Consider the following 23,191-nt stretch of genomic DNA (forward strand, 5'->3'; position numbering starts at 1 on the left):
TCTTGACAGCAGCTTGTAACATACCCAACGTGGTGGCCCCTGGAAATAAAACTTCCCACTGCTGCTTATGTATATAGCACCTGCTCTCCTGGAGGAAGGAAGTTTTGTGGCCTTATGAGGTGTGAACTCTGTGTAACCATCCAAAACTGCTTTGCTGCAGACGCTACTGTTCCACACATATTAAGACCAAGGAGTGTGTAGTCTTTTACAAACTTTAATTAAGCTTCTCGGCACTCTGGAAAGCCCAGAGCCTAGTAACCATATTGCCAATGGTTAAGCTAAGGCAGAGACATGAAGCGACTGATTCAGCCTTACTCAGCAATGCAATGGAAGAGCTGGGGTTGGAATCTGCTGTCACCTCAGCACAAGAGTCCCAGAGCTGAGGCTAGAACCCAGGCATCCTGACTCCCAGTCCCACCTTCTTCTAAGCTCTAGACCTTGTTCCCTCCCTTCAGAGTTGGGGATAGAACCCAGGCATCCTGACTCCCAGCTTCAACCATTAAGCTGCACAGCCTCTGTTTGATGCAAGAACAAATCCATTTAAAAAACCAATGAAGTGATAACTGAAGTAAAAATGCAGAGCCAGCATTGCTCTCCTTAGATTGCAGCTCCTTGCTGTTTCCCTGGAAGGGATTCTGCATGAGTGTCTTTGGTGCACTGCAGACCAGACACCTAGAACAGTTTCTTAAGCATTACACTTGTCCTTAATGTGAAGTCAAGCAGAGGGCCAGAAGACAGACTGGTAGGATCACAGCACACAGATAACTATGAAGTGGCAGGAAGGGAATTTGGACTTTTTAAAAAACAACCTGAAATCTCAGTTCATGTTCCCCACTGTCAATGGCTCGGAAAAAAGGCATTCCACCTTGTAGCGCAGTGTAGCACTCCTAATCACGCAACCAGAACAACTGCACCTGCGTCTCCTGCTGCCCTAGTAACCAACCATTTGGGGAAGCGTCCGGTGTTTTCCCATATACCAGTCACCTGTTAGCTGAGGCACGCACCTGCTCACAGAAAACCAGTGCTGCAGCATAAGCAGTGCTAGAAAGAATGTGGAGCCCAGGAGGAAAAAGGAGAGCACAGAATTGAACGAAGACAGCTCCAACCATACTGAAGTGTCCATGATCCCCTCCACACTTTCTCTTGGTACATTTTCCACATATAACCCCTCACCCCCTACTTCTCCCCCACAAAAGCCGTCAATGGATCTTCCAGCCTCATCACTTCAGCTACACTCTGCAACACTCCTACTAAGATAGCTTAACTCACCAGCTGATTGTTGTATCTCAAACTCCAACACCAACCGCATGGCTGGGAGATAACAGCGCTCACATGAACCCACGCAGGCACATTGTACTCAACTTGTTTACAGGCAAAAGGATTAAAAACCTTGGGGGGGGGGGGAGGAGAAGAGTGGGGAGGAGGGGAGACAAAGGAAAGTCAAATCCTACCATACAAGCCACTGGAAGCTTTAGCAAGGAAATACCAAGAGGGCCCCCTACTAAGAGATCTTTCCAAAGTATAAAGCAGATACCTATCACCAGCACTTACTAGTATGCCAGATGCTGCTTAAGACCAAGTGACCTTGGAGTTATTGCTAAGTTTTCACAGCTCCTTGTGCTAACAAAGCAAGGTTACTGGGAAGCAAAACATTCTTCAGCGATAACTTGAGTGAAAAAAGCAGCACTGGCCAAGCGTCAAAGGAAACAAAGCAGATATTTGTGCTGGCTAAAGTGACAAAGCCTGAGCTCCCTCAACTCTCATGGAAGGCAGAGGGACCTGCTGGTGCTCAGCACCTCTGCAAACCCAGGTCAGCATGCGTACCGAAAGCCAGGAACTGCTTCCAATCACTATGGAGCATGGAGGCTGATACTACGCCAAAAGGGCCCCTGAGCAGTTAGAGCTTGATATTTAGACTGAAAGCTCTCCAGAACAGGGACTGTCTCTCCTTACGTGTCTCGATGGCACCTGGTAAAATAGGGCTCAATCTTAGTACTAGGGTAGCACCTGCAAGCCCCAACTGAGATCAGGGTCCCATATTATGATGTGCACTTTATTAATATTATGGTAGCATCTAAAGGCCCCAACTACTATGAATGCAGACACCTTAATGGGTATCTGCAATCAAGGCCCTCAGGGCAGTACTGTGGTACACAATAACTGGGGCCCCTAACCTCTGTTGAAGCTTCTAGGGAATATCATAGAACTATTACTACTAATGTGCACACCATAATGGGGGCCCTGATCTCAGTTGGGGCCTCTAGTCTCTACCAAAATAAACATAAGGAACAAACATAAAAAAGCTGTGTTGTTGTAGCTGTGCTGGTCCCAGAATACAGGAGAGAAGACGCGCGCGCACACACCCCTCTCTGGAACATGTTTACTGAGTCTCCTTTCAGGAGCAACATGGCCTAACACAGGCGTGAGCAAACTACGGCCTGCGGGCTGGATCTGGCCTGTCAGGGCTTTGGATCTGGCCCACAGGATTGCCAGCCCTGTGGCGCCACGGGCCCCGCACTGCTGCTGGAAGCGGCCAGCACCACGTCCCTGCGGCCTCTGGGGAAAGGGGGGCAGAGGGTGCCATGTACTGCCCTCGCCTCCAGCACCGCCCCCCCCGCAGCTTTGGGGGAGGTACCCGAAGCGGAGGGCAGCACGCAGAGCCCTAGACCCCCTTCCCCCAGGGGCCGCAGGGACATGGTGCTGGCTGATTCCGGGAGCGGAGCGGCGCAGTGTGGGGCCAGGGAGCCTGTCTTAGCCCCTCTGAGCACCACTGCCACCCCAAGCTGCTCTAGGTAAGCAGCACCAGGCTGGAGCCCACACCCCAACCCCTGCCCTGAGCCCCCTCCTGCACTCTACACCCCCTCCTGAACTCCAACCCCCTGCCGTGAGCCCCCTCGTACGCTCCGCACCCCAACCCCCTGCCCCAGCCCTACCTTCATGGCCCTGCATGCAATTTCCCCACCCAGATGTGGCCCTCGAGCCAAAAAGTTTGCCCACCCCTGGCCTAACAGATTGAGTTTGGGGCCACAAATTCAATTCCTAATCCCCACTCGGACACAGATTGCCTGCCAGAGCGAGAGTAGAGTAACTTCACATGTCTCGCTTTTCCTCTCTACATATAGGGGATATCCCCTACAACACAGGGGTGTTTGAGGCTCAATTCATGCAGCCTTGCAAAATCCTACTTGCCCCAGCGAGAATTATTTTTGGCTTAGCAACTGAAGCTGTTTATTGTCATCTTCATAATACAGTGCAAGAGATGAGATTTGGGGTTAGACTGGGGAGTTCTAAAAGCCTGAGTTGAAGGCACAAGGGCAAATGTCAAGGATTGTTATTAGAGCAGCAGCCTGGTAACCAACCACAAAAAACAGCAGGCCCACAACAGCTTGTCAAACTGCTACAAGTATGAACACCACCAGGAAGTTTAATGTCCACTCAATGAGAGGAGTTGGTGTCATCCTACAGAATGAGCGTTCAAGGCGATATGGAAGGCCAAACCAGCCTTCCTAGGATCCTACCTTTTGACTCAAACATAACATTCAGAGCATTAAGCCATCTCCCAAGTTTTGCACTATTGCAAGTGGGAAAAGACTAAGTGTGTGGATTATTCAACACCACCGAAATAACATGGGGCCACACTCAGTTCTGCTGGTCAGACTATGGCATATATATCATCAATAAAAACAGCTGGAGATATAAAAAGCACCATTACTGTTGAGACTGCACATGCTCCTTGCTCAAAGACTCCCATTTGGCACCCTAATTCCAATACCCCTGAAGCTTTTCCCCTGGCAGCTCCTTGTATTATATCGTGATTTGCAGATTTCTTGGATCCTAAGAACAGAAGGAGAGATTGAGGGTGTGCTGTTTGCACTGGGCTAATTAGAGTCTTTAATGTCATTCTGGTCAATTAGATCCCAGAGCAAAGGGGGGTGGCAGGGAGATGGAGCCGGAATGAACAAAGACAACTGAAAAATGCTTACGCCAGGAAAGAAATAACTAGTTTAAAGAAACTCAGTGTCTCATCAGGGATTCTAAGAATAATTCTGACACACCCAGCCTACACAAAAGCTAGGGTGTTAGTTACAGTCTTGTTACTGAGAAATCCCAGCTTATTTCAGAGACAAAAAGGCAACACACCTTGCTGCTCCTATCACTTCTCAGGAGGAGCTAGAATAGGTGCAACAGCTGCAGTCTGCAAACACCCAGCTAGATCCAAAAAAGCACTACAACCCTGAGATGGCAATTAACTACTAGTCCCACATACTCACTAGCCCATTAATCTTCTTCCATATCGAGGCAGTCATCAGGAGCCGTTAGACAAGCTACCTCCCGATTCTCATGGCTGGTAACTCTGGTTTGTCCCAACTCCATACGAGAACTGAAAGCTACTTCCCTATGCTGAGGCACCGCCCCTTCCTCCCCACCATGACATGGAGGAGAGGCAGGTTTACTCTTTAAAAAAAAAAAAAAAAAAAAAGGAACTTCCTGCAGCTGGGCAGCACAGAGCAAAAGCAGCTGCACCGTGAGAAACCTAGAAGCTGTGAAAATTAAACACACAGGGGAAAAACACACCCCATGATGGTGCTCTCTCCCCACCAGAAGAGGGCTGGCATCCTTCCATGAACTTAAGATACTACTACCGCCACAAAAATCATCAAGGAGGCGCTGTGATCAGGGCTGGGGCAGAACAGGAGGAAAGGGGGGACTTTGATCACAGGAGTGGGACTCAAAGAATGGTTGAGGAAGCACTGCAACTTAAGTGGTGCGAGAAAGTATTCCATGGTATCCTTGAGCAGCTAATGACCTAGCTTTCTAGAAGTGAAGAGCAATAAAAATGGTGGACGCTCAGCACTTCTCTGAAAATCAGGCCACTCTAAAGCATCTTAAATTGGACACCCAAAATCACTAGTCACTTTGGCAAAATGTCACCCAACAAATTCTGACAGTTGAAAACCAAACAAGGTCACAGTTGGAATGGTTATTTGGTAAGTGTTGGCAGTGTTCCCAGTGTCGTACACCACAGTTCCAGCCCCAAACAACTTAATCTCTAATTCTGTATTTCTTTGGGTCCCCTTGGTTAACACCAGGCTCCCCCATCACCCCTTTAGTTCACATGATCTTAGGTCTTATCTTCAGCAACTGCCATCAGCATAATTTCTTCCCATTTCATTCTCCCTCTCAGCTGAGAGTTCTGCCTGAAGTGCTTTCCCCACTTCTGCCTTTAGGTCTAACCTTCAAAGGATTTTGAGGAAGACAGTTTATCTGGGAGACATCACAGAAAGAAGCTTTTACAATATCAATCCCCAACCTGGAACAGTCATTTTAAGACTTCAAAAGCAGTTCTGGTCTTTGTTTTCAGACACAGGGAATTTCAAGAGAAGTGGCAATGGTTTCATTACAGGCTCCTCCAACCCATCCACAATGACTGAGTGAGTGGCTCCCAAATACTTGCCCTTGCACATTCTTATCTGGGGCAGGCATTACCCAGAAAGGATATGTGTGTGTGCAGAGTTTGCTTTCTCTCCCCAGCCACGCCCCTTTACTGAGCCAAAGGCAGTAATCTGAACAGAGATTATCTCGTCTGGTTCTAGACAGTGTTCCCCGGAGATCTGCCAAAACAGCTGGTTGCAAACTAATATCCTGCTCATTTGACCTCTTGGTTTAATTCCACAAGCTGCTGCTAAAAGCCAAACATTTGCAAGTGGCTCCAAATTCACCCTCCCTGAAAGCCGTGACACTAGCATTCTATACAGGATGCTACACTTCTCTACGATGAGGCTCTAGGCTCAAAAGCAACACTGAATCATGGTGCTCCACGGAGTCTGCTTGATTTGTTGGAAAGCAGTAAACTATCCCCTCCCACCCCCACCAAGAGTCTTGGGCTGGGCCAATACAGCTCCCTTACACATGTTAGTACAAGATAGTCTAGATAGGTCTTTTCCATTCCTATGGTAGCCTCCTTTATACACACCCTACAGCCCATTAATACTCAAAGAAACTTGCCAACCCCTTTGACTGCTATGTCCTGTCTCATAACGCGATGTTCTAAAGTGACTTTCACCAGAAGATCTCAAATCACCTTTAGTCATTAAGCAAACCTCACCCACACCCCAAGAAGTAGGAATTAGCTCCATTTATAACATAAATTGATTCATGAACAGATTAAGTGGCTTGTTCCTATGGCTGATGGAAGGATGGCGCAGTGGTTAGGGACTTGAGATCCAGCTTCAATTCAATGTGCACCACAAATTTCCTGTGGGATTGTCAGCAGGCAAGTCACTTAGTTTCTCTGCGCCTCACTTCCGCATTTGTACAATGGGGATAATAGCACTGTCATGGCTCACACAAAGGTTGTGAAGATAAATACACGGTAATGGGGGCCATGTAAGTACCCAAAATAGAGTGAAAGATACATGAGCCCAGTGGTAGGACAGGGAATAGAACCCAGGAATCCTGATTCATTAATTGCTTGCTCCAATTACAAGGTTCCAGCTATATGACAACCCCCTTGGACCATGCCTCAGTCTCAGCCATGAGATCTGACCAGCCCCTTGGTGAGTCAAAGAGGGCACAGCACATTTCAAATGAAAACCCTCTTGGAGACTGTGCATGCCCAGAGCCATACAGACTTAGTTTTATTGGCTGATCTTCAAAGCTACCATGTAACCGGAGACTGGACTTTGTGTTCTCCTACCCTCTTCATCTCCTTTACAAAAACATGCTGAGGACACTTCTGCAGAGGGCTTAGCCTTCCTATTCTATTTCTGCCTCTCAGCAGGGAATGGCAATTTTAAAAGGTGTTCAGAAGGGCTGAACATCCGACACCTTTATGACAATGTGTCATCCCCCTACAATGGGATCCTGAATCAATTGTTCCTTCTCCTTCCCCTTCCCCTCCCCCCGGAGCTTGGGAACAGGAATAGGGAGGTAAAGTACATTCAGTATTTTAAAGATAGGTTTTAAATTGAATCATCACAAGAAACATTTTTGATTTGTGCCACTCTTTATAAAGAAGGTCTAGATGGTTTTGTCCCTTAAAAAAAAAAAGCCTGTAAAATTGTTATCTATATTGTGGTAGTGCCAAGAGGCCCCAGCCAAGACTGGGGGTCCTCCCCATCATGCCAGGCACTGCACAGACCCCCCCAAATAAGAATGACCCCATCATCATGCTGAGCACTGCCCAGACACATAGCAAGAGACAGATCCTGCCCCCAAGAGCTTACCATCTAAACAAAAGGAAGGATTATTTTTCCTCCATTTGACAGATGGGGAAACAGAGGTGCAGAGTGATGCGACTTTCTCAAGATCACACCAGGAGTCCATGGCACAGCAAGGAATTAAACCCAGATCTCAAGTGCTATTTATTATTAATATCTGTATGGCAGTAGTGCTTAGGAGCCCCACTCATGGACCAGGATGACATGTGTCGATGGCCTGTGCAGGGTCTAGCCCAATGCTTTCCGCAAGGCCATCCTTCTGGAAGTATCAAGTCTGATGTTTTCATTTAAAGACTCAGTGGGCGGAAGGGGCTGTCTCATGCATTTGGGGTGCTCTTTCAGTCTTTAAGGGGTAAAGAGAAGAAGGATGGTCCTGTGGTTAGGCACTAAGCCTAGCACTTGGAGGTCTCCATGGGTGACTGTCAGCAAGTCATATATATTATAGTCTGTGTGCCTTCCTATTCTATTTCTATATAATGGGGATAACAGTGCACTGCTCTACCTTACTGGGGAGGCTATGAGGATAAATAGAGTAAAGATGGTGAGGTACTCAGCTGCTACAGTTTACACTTGAAGCAAGAGGAATAGAATTCATGTATCTTTTCTACCAAGTGTTTTAATGAATCACTCTCAAAAAACCCCAACACAAACACGAGTTCTAAAAAGTAAAGAAACATTTTCTTCTCAACAGTAGTAGGGTTGATGCTTTCCCAGGATTACAGCCTCACAATATGATGAGTTCTATAGCCAGCCATGGAGTCTTTTAGGCCAGAGATTTCAATATCAAAAGCAAATGGAAATTAGACCTTTCAGGCTATTTTTGTAAACCATGAAGCAACAAATAAAGGACACAAATATAATTCCTTCACCCAGCCCTCCTCCTAGGTTACTTTTCAAACTGATTTTTGTGTCAACTCTTACGCCTGCCCTCCTTAGGGCGTCGGTGTTCACTGCACTTTGTTCAGGTTAGAGGCAACGGGTCACAGACGAACTAGGATGGGTGCAAGCAATCACGCTGCAGCACCATACCCGAGCTACTCTGTGCCACTGGTGCTTCATTTCCTTGTGTGTTGCCAGGACTTCTGGGGGCATATCCCATAGTTCTCTATGCTGCAGCAACCTGAGCTGCTCTGATTCTTTCCCAGTGAATCAACAGAGAATCTGTCTGTCCTTCTGGGCAGACACGAGGAACTCTGGGAAGGCATGGGATGACTATGTGAAATAGCAGGTTACCAGCCCAAGTGAAAGCGGAACCTGGGCTCTAACCTGGATTATAACTACAGCCAGGAGTAGCCCAGGCTGAAAGCTCCACTGGGGTGCTTGTCTAAACTGAAGCAAGAGGAATGAATGTGGATGGCAGGGGGCTTGGGGCAACCCCTGGAAAAGAGCCCAGTAATTGCAGCGAAGATAAACCCAAGGAGAGGATCACAAAGCACTTTACAAATGTTGGTTAATTAAATCTCTCAACATCCTGGGAAGTGGCTAAATAGGATAAGCATATTTAAAACAAGTAAACAAGCAGCACTGGGAAGTTTGGTGAGTAACCACTTGTCCACATTCCCATCCACACAGCAATTTAGCCCAGCTCAAGTAGCTACAAGATTACTAACCCGGATGCCCCTCCCCCAAAAGTCATACACCAAAAGTTTAACTCTGTACAGCTGCAGATGAAAATGGTGAAGAGAGGAAGGAACTGACTAAGCACTCAATAACGTGGGAAGTTTCAACCTACTTGCCCAAGGTGGTAAACGAGACCAGGCTTAAAACACGAGCAGACCAGCCAAACAGGTACTTTCAAAACACAAAAAGAACAGGACTACTTGTGGCACCTTAGAGACTAACAAATTTATTAGAGCATAAGCTTTCGTGGGCTACAGCCCACTTCATCGGATGCATAGAATGGAACATATAGTAAGAAAATATATATATATATATATATATATATATATATATATATATATATATACACACACATACACACACACACACACACACTTACAGAGAAGGTGGAAGTGGCTATTCAAACTGTAAGAGGCTAATTAATTAAGATGAGCTATTATCAGCAGGAGAAAAAAAAAACTTTTGTAGTGATAATCAAGATGGCCCATTTAGACAGTTGACAAGAAGGTGTGAGGATACTTAACTTAGGGAAATAGATTCAAAACACAGGCAATCAGAACAAATCTCAGCTGACTGGGGAAACAAAAACCTTTCTGGAAACAGATGGGACCTGGCAACATTACGTTCAGCTCCTTGGGAGAATCGATTGAGGGGGCATTTGGATTTCTGAACAATTCTTCCTCTCCTCAGCAGACAGGCTATGGAGGTGGCTTCCGGAAACTTATAATGATCGTTTTGGTTTCATAACTTGTGATTGAGTAACCAAACTGACAAGATGTTCAAAAGGAGAGTTTTATAAAATCCCAGTATAATAGTGCATCTGTTTGAGGGTCTCATTGAATTATACAAGGGAGCAGCTCATTCATTTTATTTTAGACCTAGTCTACACTACACAGTTAGGTCGACATAAGGTAGCTTACGTCAACCTAATTATGTCAGTGTACACACTACAGCCTTGTCCTGCCAATGTCAGTGCCCTAATACACAGCCATAACTCCACCTCCATGTGAGAGGTGTAGCATTTATGTTGGTGTAGTTAGGGTGACGCAATGTCTTTGTCCCCACTCCCAGCCAGGCTGTTACCCGGAGACTCCCCGCACAGGGAGGCAAGAAGCCTGAGCAGCTGTTTCACTCTCTCACACACACACACACACACACACACACACACACACACACCCCACTCCCAGAGTGGGGAGCATCCTGGCTCTCAGCAGCCCCCACCCCCTTTCAGTCAGTGGAAGCACTCCTGGTGAGGACGCGCACCACCGACAGAAGGAGGGTGGTGTGGACATCAGCCACTGCAGTGGCTGTAACTCAACCTAATATAGGTCGACTTAGGGCTGTAGTGCAGACATGCCCATAGATACTTATCTGGCATCCATCACAGTAGTAGCTGAGAGCCTCAAAATCTTTAAAGCATTTATCATCCTCAAACCGCCGTGAGGTAAGGCAGTGCTATAATCCCCATTTTACAGATGGGAAACTAAGGCACAGAGAGACTATGCAATGTTGCCCAAGCTCACACAGGAAATCTGGGCTGGGAGCACTCTACTTCATTTTCCCTTGGTGCAATGGTCTGCTGCAATACAGACTCTCTCCAAGACATGCAAGGAGGGAGACTTAGCTCAAAAATGATTTTGGGCAGCACATCTAGAGACTAGATCTGCACTCACAGTGGGGGAGTTGTACCAGTATAACTAAACCAGTACAGTTAAGCGATGCAACTTGTGTTGAGACAAGGCCTAAATGCAGTAACTCCGTAACCCCAGCTTTGCCATTTCCTTCACCCCCCCCTTTTTTTCTTTTTTTTTTTTTTGCTTTATCTCAACCATTTCCAGCTTTATACTAGGAACTCTCTCTTCTCTAGTCTCTATAGTCTAGGGCTTATTTAAGGATTTTTAAAGTTATTCCTCCAGAGTTATCCAGAATTCCCTATGGGATGCTGGCCTCAGGATGCATTCCTTTCAAAACATTTATCCTCCGGGTGTTTGTAACTGTGCCCATGGTGGCTCCTCCACTCACTCACCTCCAGTCTAAATGAAGGCCAAAATAATCTGGACCCGTCGCCTTCCTCCCCTTAAAAAAAAAAAAAAAAAAAATACTCAAGAGAAAGCCTGAGGAGCAAAGTGAGGTTTCCATGTGATCATTCCAGTACTGGCCAAGGGGCTGCCTTGGTGGAAGACTGGAAACCCTTCTTTCCCCTCCCCCCTCCACATTTCCATAAGGCACCTGCTCAACTAAGCAGTATTACAGGGAGTTGGGGAGAGAAGGACAGTTTCCTGCCTCTCCCAAGAGGACAGAGTGCAAACCCTCTTAAACACACTTGTATGTAAATTAAGAGCCTTTTGACTGTAGTGCCCTGGGCCTCCCTCCATCCCTCCTGGGTCTGGGCAAGCTGCATAATCCTTTTGTAAATACTCTTTCAATTTGCTTTTGACCCTACAATTCTTTCAGGCATCTGCCTTTTTGTTGTTGTTGGTCAATCAATTCCAACACAATATCCCACTGTCCTAACAAACAATTGATTCCATCCAGTGCAGCAACTAAAAGCAGTTTGCTCTCCATTTAGATGAGCACTGGGCTGACTGTTTCCAACCCAGGATATCCCCATCGGGAAATCTGGACTGGGGGACCCAAAATATTAATTGCTTAAATTCTGGAGGTACAATCCACTGCAATCTCAATTTGCTACAGTGTTTGCTTCCTCCTCTGAACATTCTACATTGTTGTTGCATGCTGTTCCATCATCACACTCTCACTCTGGAAATGGCTGCATTGTATGGAGTTAGTGGCGAGGAACTGTGAAGTGAAATATTACACAAATATACACACACCCCCTTTATTTCATCTGGTTGTGGTGAAGTTTAGTCAATATTAGCAAGTAGTATTACCAGCACGGAATGAAGACTGGACCAGAGCCCCAAAATACCTGTGTTTTAATCCCAACTGTGACACAGGCTCCATCAGTGGAGTAGGCAAATCATGCCACCTCTAAGCCGCAGTTTCCCCATCTGTAAAACAGGGTGTCTACCTACTACATTACAAGAAGTAGGAGGACATTTGAAAAGCTAAGTGCATGGCGTAGGGCTGACCCATTGGAAACATTCTAAGATATTTTGACAAAAAAGTTTTCTGCAAAACGTGTGTGCTTTCAATGGAAAATTTTGATTTTTTTGGGGGGGGGGGGTGTCAAAAACTGAACTGCCTAAACACCAAAATATTTTATTCTGAAATGCTACTGTCATGCCTCCTGGGAGTCATAGTTCAGATGACTCATTCCCCCATTCTCCTCTAGGGGCCAGGCTCCCTATCTGGGCTACATCTTCATGTTGCCCCACAGCCACGACTCCCATGATGCACCCCTTCCTCTCACCAAAAAGGGAAGGTAATGCATCGTGAGAGATCTATAGAGGAGCATGAGGAATCCAAACTATAACACTGACAAGGCAACATGATGACATTACAGAATCAAAATATGCAGTTTTTATTTCTTGCCAAAATCTTGAAATTTTCGGAAGAACAAAATTTTCCAACCAGCCCTGATATGGAGTATTATGCCCTGGATTTGTCTCAGCCTCCATGTTTTTTTTGCAAGCACCATATGTTCGCTCCAATTACATCAGACACAAAAAAATCAGGAAATCAGGTATCCTTCCATCTGTGCAAAGCAGTAATAAATCCTCACTCTCTTCAGCGGCTCCTCTGTCCCCAGGTGCTTTGAGAGCAAATGATTTGTTCTAATCTTGCAACTATAATTCTCAAAACAACAGACAATTCTGGAAATGAGACTAGTTTCTCTACAAGGCTTTTTGGATTTTGAGAACATAGCTCCAACCAATGGAGGTTTTCAGCAGCTCATTTTCCATGAGACAAGAGACACAGTGAGGACTGATTTTTATATTCTGCCTTTTCTCCCCAAAATCCCCAAAGCACTCAACAACTTTTTAAAGAAGTGGATGACAAGGTACATACACAGGAAGCACTTCACCAAGGAGCATGAAAAGTGTTGTTCAAAGAGCAAAGATTGTCACTCACTGTGTGTCTGTACAATGGCTAGCACTGGGCCTGTATCTTTCTTGGGGCACCCAGGTGCTACTGTCCTATACATTAATAATAAAGCTGTCAATTAAATGTAGCCACCTTTGGTGTGTCATGCTGCAGCTGTTTACAGCAATGCTACCAACCATTTAGGACTGAAAAGGAGGATAACCACACCATTTCAAGGGGAGTCTATCTATGGGTTTTTATACTGCTGCCTATCACCATATTATCTGAGCACCTTCCATGAATTTAAGGTAATAAATTATAATTATCCAACCAAAACAATTGCCAAGTCACTGGGACTATAGGCTTCTCCTTTGGGAGAAAGCCATGAGATTCCAAGAGTCATACAGTGTGCCTATCCAAATACTAGCCACATGGAACACATTCATAGAAACATCTTGAATTAAAATCAAGTTGACATTGGGTCAGCAAAAAAACATCAAAAATTTGAGGGCACAAGTGCTCCAGACCTCACATTTTTAAAGTGTCACAAGAAGAGCATCAATAAGTTACCACAACATGGAGTCCTAAGCAACTAAGAAATGCACAGACTGCGGTTTGTTTTTTCAAATGAGCCATGCAGCGTTGAAACCATACAAGCATTGTTTTTCTACTAGGCTAACTGCACAGAAAGCTGATAAATATTATCTGGACAAAATTACAAGCAAAGGGGGGTATTCCATAATTTAAATATCTACAAGAACAGAGGAATCTATTCAGAGCCTAAATGGTTTATTTAAAAAAAAAAATGCCTAATGAAACTTTAACATCTAGTATTTGACACTTCATCATTAAGGGATTGGTTTTACAGCTTGTATTCAGTTGGATATTGGCAGAATGCCTTATCTGCTGTAATTCACAAGCATTTTTTTTCAACGTTTCAAATAGGGGTGGGTTTAAAAAACATGTTTAACAGTATTTCTTATTTTTAAGGATTATTCAAAGAGGTGAAAAAAAGAGGCTTTTATGCCAAAAAACTACTGTGGTAACAAGGCAAAGGCACAGCTTACCATATGGTTTAAACTACATGGGACTGAACTTAATTTAGAATGTAATTGCTTTCTGCAATAAATGAAATATGAATTATTGGGACACGAGTTCACTGAAGCATGTGTCCAAAACATAGTCTTACCCCAATCTACTTGTCAAACACCGAGTCAGACCAAAACAAAGGGCTGTCACCTAATCAATTAGCATCCATCCCTTTCCAAGGGCAAGATCAGAGTAATTAAGCCACAGATTTTCCTCCCAAGAAATTCATGCAGTACTGAAGTGCTAAACCACCAAAGGCAACCCATTAAAGATGCTGTTTTCATTAGCAAGAATAGCACAGCAACCTGCATTCTACAGATAATACAGCAAAATGAGCTAGTCTTTCCCAAGAACTACCTTGCCTTAGAGAAACATCTGAATTTAGCAGCTGGTTCCCTCACCGGTGTCTCAAGGGGCATCTTAGAAATTAGAAAATCCACTTCAAAGATGAAGAAAACAAAACATATGAAGAAATAATTCTCAAGGAATCACTGATTGCCAAGTTCTGAAATCAGCCAGAGACCTGCTTCTGTCAGAGGCTGATTTCTAAAGGCCTAGCCATGCTACAAAGCAACTAAGCCAAGGCCTCCTGTATCAACTGACCCTTTAGCCCAGTTATGGAGCATGGTTAAAGCCTGAGAGAGATGAAACCCCGTCTTCACTGTGAAATCCAACGGTGTCAGAATCAAGTTCCATGACTCAATTATTATTACAGAAGTGCCCAGAAGCCTCTATCAGGACCACATTGTGCTAGGAGCAGTACAAACATGTAGCTAAGCTCTTTAAACAAAGGGTGTGTCTACACTGCCCATGTTACAGTGTAGCCGCAGCAGCGCTGCGACATGGGCAGCATAGTCACGCTTTATCGCATGGGGAGAGCTTTCCCGGCAATAAAAAAACCACCCGAACAAGCGGTGGTAGCTTTATCTCCCAGCGATAAAGCGCTGTCTATACTGGCACTTTTCAGCGCTAAAACTTTTGTCACTCAGGGTGTGTTTTTTCACACCCCTGAACGACTAAAGGTTTAATACTGAAAGTGGCACTGTAGACACAGCCAAGGACTATTTCAGTGTAAGGACTTGTCTACACCACACAGCTTTTAGCGACAAGGCTGTGTTGACATAGCCTTGTCACTAAAAGTCAACATGTGTAAAGGTTCTGTTGGTACTTTCTCGGCACTTTTGTCGACAAAACACTTCCAGTCCCACGAGTGGCATTAGCTTTGGTCGGCAGGAGAGCACTTCTGCCGACAAAGCCACATTCACACTGCCACTTGTGTCGGCAAAACTTTTGTCTTTCATGGGTACTTTAAAAAGTCCCCCCCCCCCCCCCCCGCAAAAGACAAAAGTTAAATACCCATGAAAGACAAAAGTTTTGTCAACAACTTCACAGTGTAGACAAGCCCTAAGTGTACTTTAGTGTGGACTGGCCCCTGCAGGTAACTTACAAGCCCCAAAATATTCTAGAAAGCCCAAGTGCTTACTTGTGCTGGTAGAGAAGAAGCCCAAAATCGACACAGTAAAAACACAGAGCTAAAGGCCTGGTCTACGCTGGGAAATTAGGTCGGTATAACTAAGTCACTCAGGGATGTGAAAAAGCCACACCCCCTAAGTCACACAGTTAAACCAACCTAACCCCCGATGTAGACAATGCTAGATGGACAACAGAATACTGCTGTCAACCTAGGTACCACCTCTCGATGAGGTGGATTACCTACACCAACGGGAGAACCCCTCCCATCAGCATGGGTAGCATCTTCATTGAAGTGCTGCAGTGGCCTCGTTGTAGACAAGCCCTAAAACTGCAAGGACATTATCTTTTAAGCAGTATGTACAATACAATATGTAATTTGAAGCGAAAGCTAAGAAACATCCTCTTTCAACATAGTATTTCTTCTTCCGCACACGGTAGCTTGACAAATCTAGTATTTTAACCATAAGAAATTATACTAAAACCCCAAATGCCTTTTTCTTCAGCTTTCTGAAAGCAGCCTACACAGACTTTTTTTACCCAGAGCTGACATTACACTATATAAGGACTCTACTATACTATACAAGGTCACCTCAACTAAATAAAATTGGATTACAAGGCAAGATGTCACACACACTTACATTCACATTTTCCGTGTAGTGGCCAAATGTAGCCAGATAATGCACTGGCACACCTCATCTCTTCTCCATATTAGGGTTTTGTCGTCACTATAAAAAGGGTTTGTCCTTAACTCATGTAAGTAAAATACATGTGAAGACAAGACAGTTTGTAGTTTTAATATGAGTTAGCAGGTTAGGGTAAAGATATGGGGGACACCAGGTTGACCCCAACCTGCTCACTCCTGTTAAAAACCACGAACTGTCTTGAAGTCACTAGAATTTTACCCCATGTTAGCTAATACAAGTTAAGGACAAATCCTTTGGGGGAAGGAGGGGCCTAAAGAAGATACACCCTAGAGGGGAACTTAGTTTAGGTTAGACATAAAATTTACACTTTTATTTTAAAAATTTTTTAAAATAGTTCTACTCTTAAAGCAATTCAGTTAACACAGGTGCCTTCCCACCAGCATCACAAACCCAATCACAGCATCCTCATACTGTACCAGAGCCAGAAAGTGAAAACTGGCAGTAAGAAGTGAAAATGACTCATCTGTTTTAATTGTCCAACCTGTGTTAAGTGCAAAAAGTAAACAGCATGGATGGTAAAAAAAGTAAATTAGCTTAACAGTGAAATAATTTTTTTTTTTTAAATCTAAGTAGAGCAGGAAACAATTTTGTAAACATCGATTCTGATTAAAAACAGGTCACTCAAAGTGCATGTTCAGAACTGCTAAAGTTTCTGTCACAAACCAGAACTCTGATCCTACAGTCAGATCCATGGGCCCATAGGCACTCCCTGCAGGATTGGGGCCACTGATTTGGTTTTCATTCCAGTAGGAATCGGCACTAATTCCTGCTTGTTCTAACTCTGTCAACTGTTGAGTTTAATGAACACTGCAGAATCCTAAGAAACATAAGCTAGATGGAGCATGTTTAGCAGCTAATGAATAAAGGATATACTCCCCAAAACTCTTCAGTCTCATTAGGCACCGTCTACACAGTGTTTGTATCCCTCTAGGGTGAGATTTTTACCCCAATCTAATTACACCAGTACAAGCCCTAGTGTGGATGCAGTTACAGCTTATTCCCCTTCCAGCATGGGAATAGCAACACCGAAATAAAGGCAACTCACACGGGTATAACGACATACATACTGCAGGGAAGGGGTTGTTGTATTGATTTAACGATCCCAGTGTAGTTCAGGTAGCACAGCTTGTATACAGACAAGCCGTTAGTAAGCATAGCTCCAAGCCCACTTCACAAGAGCCACAAGCCAAAGCACCAGAAGTTCTCTGAACCTGAACTCCAGTGGGTGTTTGTCATTCAGAGCAGAGTCAAATGCAAGCACTCAGTTTTAAAAAGAGAACAAAAGACAGATGGGAATAAAAATGGGCAGCTTCCAAAGGAGGCCTCTGGAATCCAGATAAACCATGTCATGTGCGACCAAGCACAGATCAGACAGAAGTCAGGGTACTGGATTTGTCATGCAGAAAAAACAGCTAGAGGGCTAACAGACATTTCTAACTTGGGCCCCAGTCGCCATTTATCTCAAGTGCACAGAGTGCCAGGGAGAGGTTTCGTGCACCATGGACATTTTCAGCATTAGGTGGTGATAGGAAAAGTCTCTCATGATTCCTAGTTTGTAGTGTACTTACAGGAACTGGGGCAGGGGTGCGTGTGTCAATTCCCTTTACTGTTTCCAGATTAAAAGAATATTTGACATTTCTATAGCACCTTTTATCTGAGAATTTCAAGTGCTTTACAAACATTAACCAATTCTCAACTGGACCAAGAGGAAGCCAAGGATAGGTCCCACTTTACGGGCAGAGAATGGAGAGGGGGTGAAGCATCTTCCAAGGTCAGACAGCAAGATGGAAACAGAATCTAGGAGTCCTGGCTCCGCCCCTTCTTCTAGCCTTGGGAAAACACTCATTTTCCAAGACGATTTCGGAACAGTCTGCAAAACAGCAAACACTCAAAAGGATCAGCCCAGAATATTGCTGACAGAGCAGCATTTGGACTCTGTATCATTAGTGGCACTTAGAAACCCCAACCAAAAACTGGAGCATCCTCTCCCGACTGTGCCAGGCACCACATGTACAGAGAGACAGTCTCTACCCCAAAGAGATTACAATCCAAATAGACAATGGACGAGAGGAACAGAGGCACCCTGCAAGTCAATAGCCGAGCCGGGTAAAGAACCCAAGCTCTCCTGATTGTCAGTCCAGTATCCTATACATTATTATTATTAATAATATCTGGTTCTTATACAGCATTGTTCATCAGCAGATCTTAGTGAGCTTCACAAAGGAGGCAATTATCACTATTCCCACTTTACAGATGGAAAAACAGGGAAGTGAGCTGCCCAGTGTCATCCAGCAGGATAATGGCAGAGCTAGGAATAGAACCCAGGTCTCCTGAGTCCCAGTCTAGTGCTCTATCTACTAGGTCACACTGTCTTCCAAGCTGAGTAACCTGAAGCTTCAGCCCTAGTTGGGTTCTCTGTCTCCTGCTCTTAATACAGTGATTAAAACAAGGGACTAGGAGCAAGTTTCTATTCCCAGCTTGGTCAATGATTTGCCCATGGTTACAGTGCAAGTCATTTGCTCTGTGCCCCATTTGGGAAGTAGGACTAATACTGATCTACCACGTGTGAGAAAGCTGAGACTGTTAATGCTTGGAAAGTGCTTTTCAATTTTCAGATAGAAAGTGCTTGGCTATGTCCACCTTGCATTTCTAAACACAGCCCACCCTCCAGCTCTTTACTTCCTTGCTTGTGCACTGGCAGCACAGCTCTGAGAATGAACTTTGTAAGCAAACTAAGAATGAACACAAAAACATTGCTTGTACATGGATCCAACATAGTTCATTGGTATGATTGTGTCTCATGCTTCATTTTCCAGCAACAGTGGTAGATTGGTTAAGGCAACAGATATTTAGAATCCAGAGGACTCTCCACAACACACTGTAACAGTATTTAAGCTCAGATGAATAGTACCTGTGAAATACTCAGGTGCTGCTGTTATGAACGGATTGGATTGCGGGGCAGAAATAGGTTGTTAAACAGCAGTTTTAAAAACTAAGGGCAGGTCTATACTACAGCCAGAATCCACGCCCTGAGATCGATCCGCTGGCGGTCGATTTAGTGGGTCTAGTGAAGACCCGCCAAATTGACAGCAGATCGCTCTCCAGTCGACCCTTGTACTCTACCCCCAAAGAGAAGAGTAAGGTAAGTCAACGAGAGTGTCTCCCATCGACCCCCCACGGTACAGACCCCACAGTAACTCGACCTAAGGTATGCCGACTCCAGCTACGTTATTCACGTAGCTGGAGTTGTGTAGCGTAGGTCAACTTACCACGGAAGTGTAGACATAGCCTAAGTACTCCCTATCACAGGTGTGAACATTCATCTATGATTAGCATTGTGACAGGGCCTAAGGGTCCCAGTTATGGACCAGGACCCACTGTGCCAGGCGCTGTGCAAACACAGGAGAGAGATGGTTCCTGCCCCAAACAGCTTACCATCTCTATTGGCCAGCAGGACACAGAAATATGAATCCTCGACATACCAGCCAAGAAAGGAATCAGAAAAGTTAATACAGTCAAACCTCGCAATAACACGCCCCGTGATAACACGAATTCAGATATAACGCGATCATAAGTTGGCTCCCCTTTAAGGCCGTAATACTGTTCACGTTTTGCCAGAATACTTTTTTTTACGAGATTTATAAATAAACCGTGTTCTTCCGGTCTTATAGAATAAAGTGACTCGTGGCCATCGCACTTAGTTCTCGGGTTGTACATGAGTATGGTGTTTGCCTATGAACTTGTTATTCATTTCCTACATTTTAAAAAATATTTTACTGTTATGGATACGCCAATTTGCAAACAAGTCGTTTTCTGCCCAAGAGAAATTGCACATTCTGGATCAACTAAAGAAGGGCAAACAACAAACTCAGCTTGCAAGAGATCTAGGAATTAGTGAGTCCATTCTGCAAGGGTGGAAAAAAGAAGAAAAGCTCCGTAGCCAACCCTGCATTCTTGAAGGGGAAACTGGTTTACAGCGTAAAAAGGTCAAGTTTGCTAATGACAAAAGCCTAGATTCAGCCTTGTACAAATGGTTTGTCTAGGCTCGCTCAGAAGGAGTTCCCATTTCTGGCCCTATTCTGAAAGCTCAAGCAGAGAAATTTGATCGCCTTATCAATGGAAATGAATCCAAATTTAAGGCGAGTAATGGCTGGCTGGACAGATTCAAGAAAAGGCACACTATAAACCAAGTTCTTGTGCCTGGGGAAATCTGCTCTGCTGATAAAGAGGCTCCCGATTCCTACCCAACTGACCTTAAAAAGTTGCTGGAGGAAGGTTGCTACACAGCCGATCAAGTGTACAACTGCGACGAAACTGGTTTATGCTTTAAAACGTTACCCAATCATAACCTCGCAACCAGGGCTGATAGTCACAAACGAGAAGGCTTTAAGCAGAGGAAGCACCGAGTCACTCTCTTGTTTTGCGTCAACAAGTCTGGCAGTCACAAAGTCAGACCTCTGATGATCGGAAAAGCAAGGTCTCCCAGATGTTTTCATCATGTTAATATGAAGGCCCTTCCCTTTGAATACACCAACAGCAAGAATGCATGGATGAATAGTTCCATATTTGAAGACTGGTTCCATAAAACTTTCGTACCAGCCGTTCGGGCTCATTTGCGAAAACTCAAGCAGGAGCAAAAAGCTCTCCTCCTGCTGATAACTGCCCGGCCCATCCCGCAGTGGAAAATCTTGTCAGTTGTGACGGCAAGATTAAAGTCTCTTATCTCCCAAAGAACACTATGTCAGAAATCCTGCCAGTGGACCAAGGCATCATATTGGTATTTAAGCAAAACTATCATCGTGAAACGATCAAGCGGATGGTAGCGGATAACAACTTCTCCGTCAACACATCACCAGCGTCACTCAACTTGAAAGAAGTCTTTCACCTTGGCGGGAAAGCCTGGGATGCTATCTCTGCACTTTGCATTGAACAATGCTGGATAAAGGGTCTTCGTCCAGCTTTTCCATCATCTACACACGATGATGGTAATGACAAGCCTGAATTTACAAGATTCACTGAAGATGACGTACGTTTAGCCGAAGAAGCACTCAGAGAATATGAGCACAGTCATCATGATATCCTCAACTGCTTTTCAGCAGATGACATCTGCCCCATATAGGAACACATCTCAGATGACGAAATTGTTGCAAATGTCAGCAAGAAGAATGAAGCTGCACCACCAGAGCCCGACGCTAATGTCGGGTGGCATTAATGGCCACCCGACATTAGCAGCGCTAATGATGACGATGATGATGATGACACCTCAACTCCCCCACCAAAAGTGTCCAAGGCAGTAAAGCACCTAGAAGCCAGTTTGAGGTGGCTGGAAACTCAAGATGTGGACAGCGTCAAAATCCTCCAACTCAGAAGCATTCTTGACTTTGCTAGAACAGTCTGCGGCAAATAAGCAGACCATACTAGATAGCCTTTTTAAGAAGTGATGAAATTTAAAATTATGGAGTCATGCAACCACATTGACTTTGCACTCTGCGCAATGATTAGTATAGTCAATTTCACATGTTTCTTTCATGTACATGTAATTAAATTACTACTTTTGTGTTTAACACACGCTGGGATAACCGTTTTTTTTTTTTTCCCCAAAACAAACTGACCAGCTTGAAATAGTAAATTTTCTTAACCCTGCTATAAAGTGACCCTGCATTTATCACGAACGAATTTTTTGGACCCCAATTATTGTGTTATAGAGGGGTTTCACTTTATTTGTATCAAAATAGCATCTAGCTGTCCCAATCTAGATCAAGACTCCAAAGTGATAGGTGCTGTATGTACAGAGAGTATGGGGCAGCAGGGGCTAAGCTTATATCTAAATCAACAAGACAAAAAAATTACTACTCACATTTTACAGATGGGGAATGGAGACACCCAGAGATAGATGAACTCAAAAACATGCAGGGGGCCTGGGACAGAGGCAGGAATTGAACCCAGATCCCCTGGGTCTCAGTGCCATGCCTTAACCACAGTCCCATCCTTCTCTCTATGGCTTAGTTTAGACCAGTGGCTCTCAAACTTTTGTACAGGTGACCCCTTTCACATAGCAAGCCTCTGAGTGCAATCCCCCTTATAAATTAAACACACTTTTTAATATATTTAACACCATTACAAATGCTGGAGGCAAAGCGGGGTTTGGGGTTGAGGCTGACAACATGCAATCCCACACATCATAATCTCACGACCCCCTAAGGGGTCCCGACCCCCAGTTTGAGAACCCCTCCAGCAAAGGTCTAACTTCACACCAAGCTCTGAAAACTAACAAATTTAGGCTCTGATCAAATAATGCCATAGCCAAGAAGGTAACAAATGCATGCCTAGGGACTTGCCAATGGAAGGATCTCAGATGAACCATGATGGTAGGTGGCAAGACCTGCCCAAATAAAAAGGAAGACACCTAATATTTAGCTGGAATTAGCTCATGTAACTTAGATCTAACCTGGCAAAGTCTGTTACCTTGCATGCCTTCAAACACCCATCTCCTGGTGAGACATGAAGCCCACTAGTGTCCCCCTCAGCTGGCAACAAAGCAACAAAGAGCCATTATGACAAGCTACTAGAAAGCACCACACACTGAAGAGGGGACAGCGATGCCAGGGTCTTGTCTATAAGGGGGTACTGTCCAGCCCTTCCCTCTGGAAGGCCTGCTGCCACCACTTCTGTTCCACCAGCCAGAAACCCAGTGACTGGGAAAATAGAATCCAACAGTACCTGCAGTCACTGCACTATTTCTACTAATCTCCCAAAGTTCAAAAGTGCCCCCTTTACTGGGATGGGAATTATCACCAGAAATAAGTTAAAGGGACAACGCCACATACTGAAGGCCTGAGCATAGAAAAGTGTCTTACCTACATCCGAAAGTCTTAACCATACAATCTTTGTGTGGATGTTCTTATTCCTGCATCAGAGCGCCTTTTATTGTTTTAGCTTATGTTACTTGGGAAGGGGTTTAAGATGTACTGAAAAAAGCCATTCTTCCACCAAAATAAGGGGAAGGGAAAAGTTATACCACTTTAACCGGTGTAACTTTCCCAACCAGACATGGCTAGAGAGAACTCTCTCCCCTCTGTGATTTTCTGGATAAATTCC

The 23,191-nt window shown here is 44.6% G+C and overlaps 1 protein-coding gene across 13 annotated transcripts in view; it reads right to left on the reverse strand.

Moving 5' to 3' along the window:
• Window positions 1-23,191, reverse strand: part of MARK2 (microtubule affinity regulating kinase 2) — a 104,655-nt gene that overhangs the window by 67,809 nt on the left and 13,655 nt on the right. Inside the window, exon 1 of one of the 13 annotated variants that reach the window (XM_074957906.1) lies at window positions 4,272-4,370. The exons of 11 other annotated variants lie outside the window; for them this stretch is intronic. In XM_074957906.1, the coding sequence (XP_074814007.1) occupies window positions 4,272-4,307 (36 nt within the window). In that variant the 5' untranslated portion in view covers window positions 4,308-4,370. Of the gene's footprint in view, window positions 1-1,269; window positions 1,292-4,271; window positions 4,371-23,191 lie in introns of those variants that run through there. One more of the 13 variants, XM_074957913.1, reaches the window with a different exon arrangement.

Source organism: Natator depressus, chromosome 7 (genome assembly GCF_965152275.1).
Source record: "Natator depressus isolate rNatDep1 chromosome 7, rNatDep2.hap1, whole genome shotgun sequence".
Taxonomy (NCBI): Eukaryota; Metazoa; Chordata; order Testudines; family Cheloniidae; genus Natator; species Natator depressus.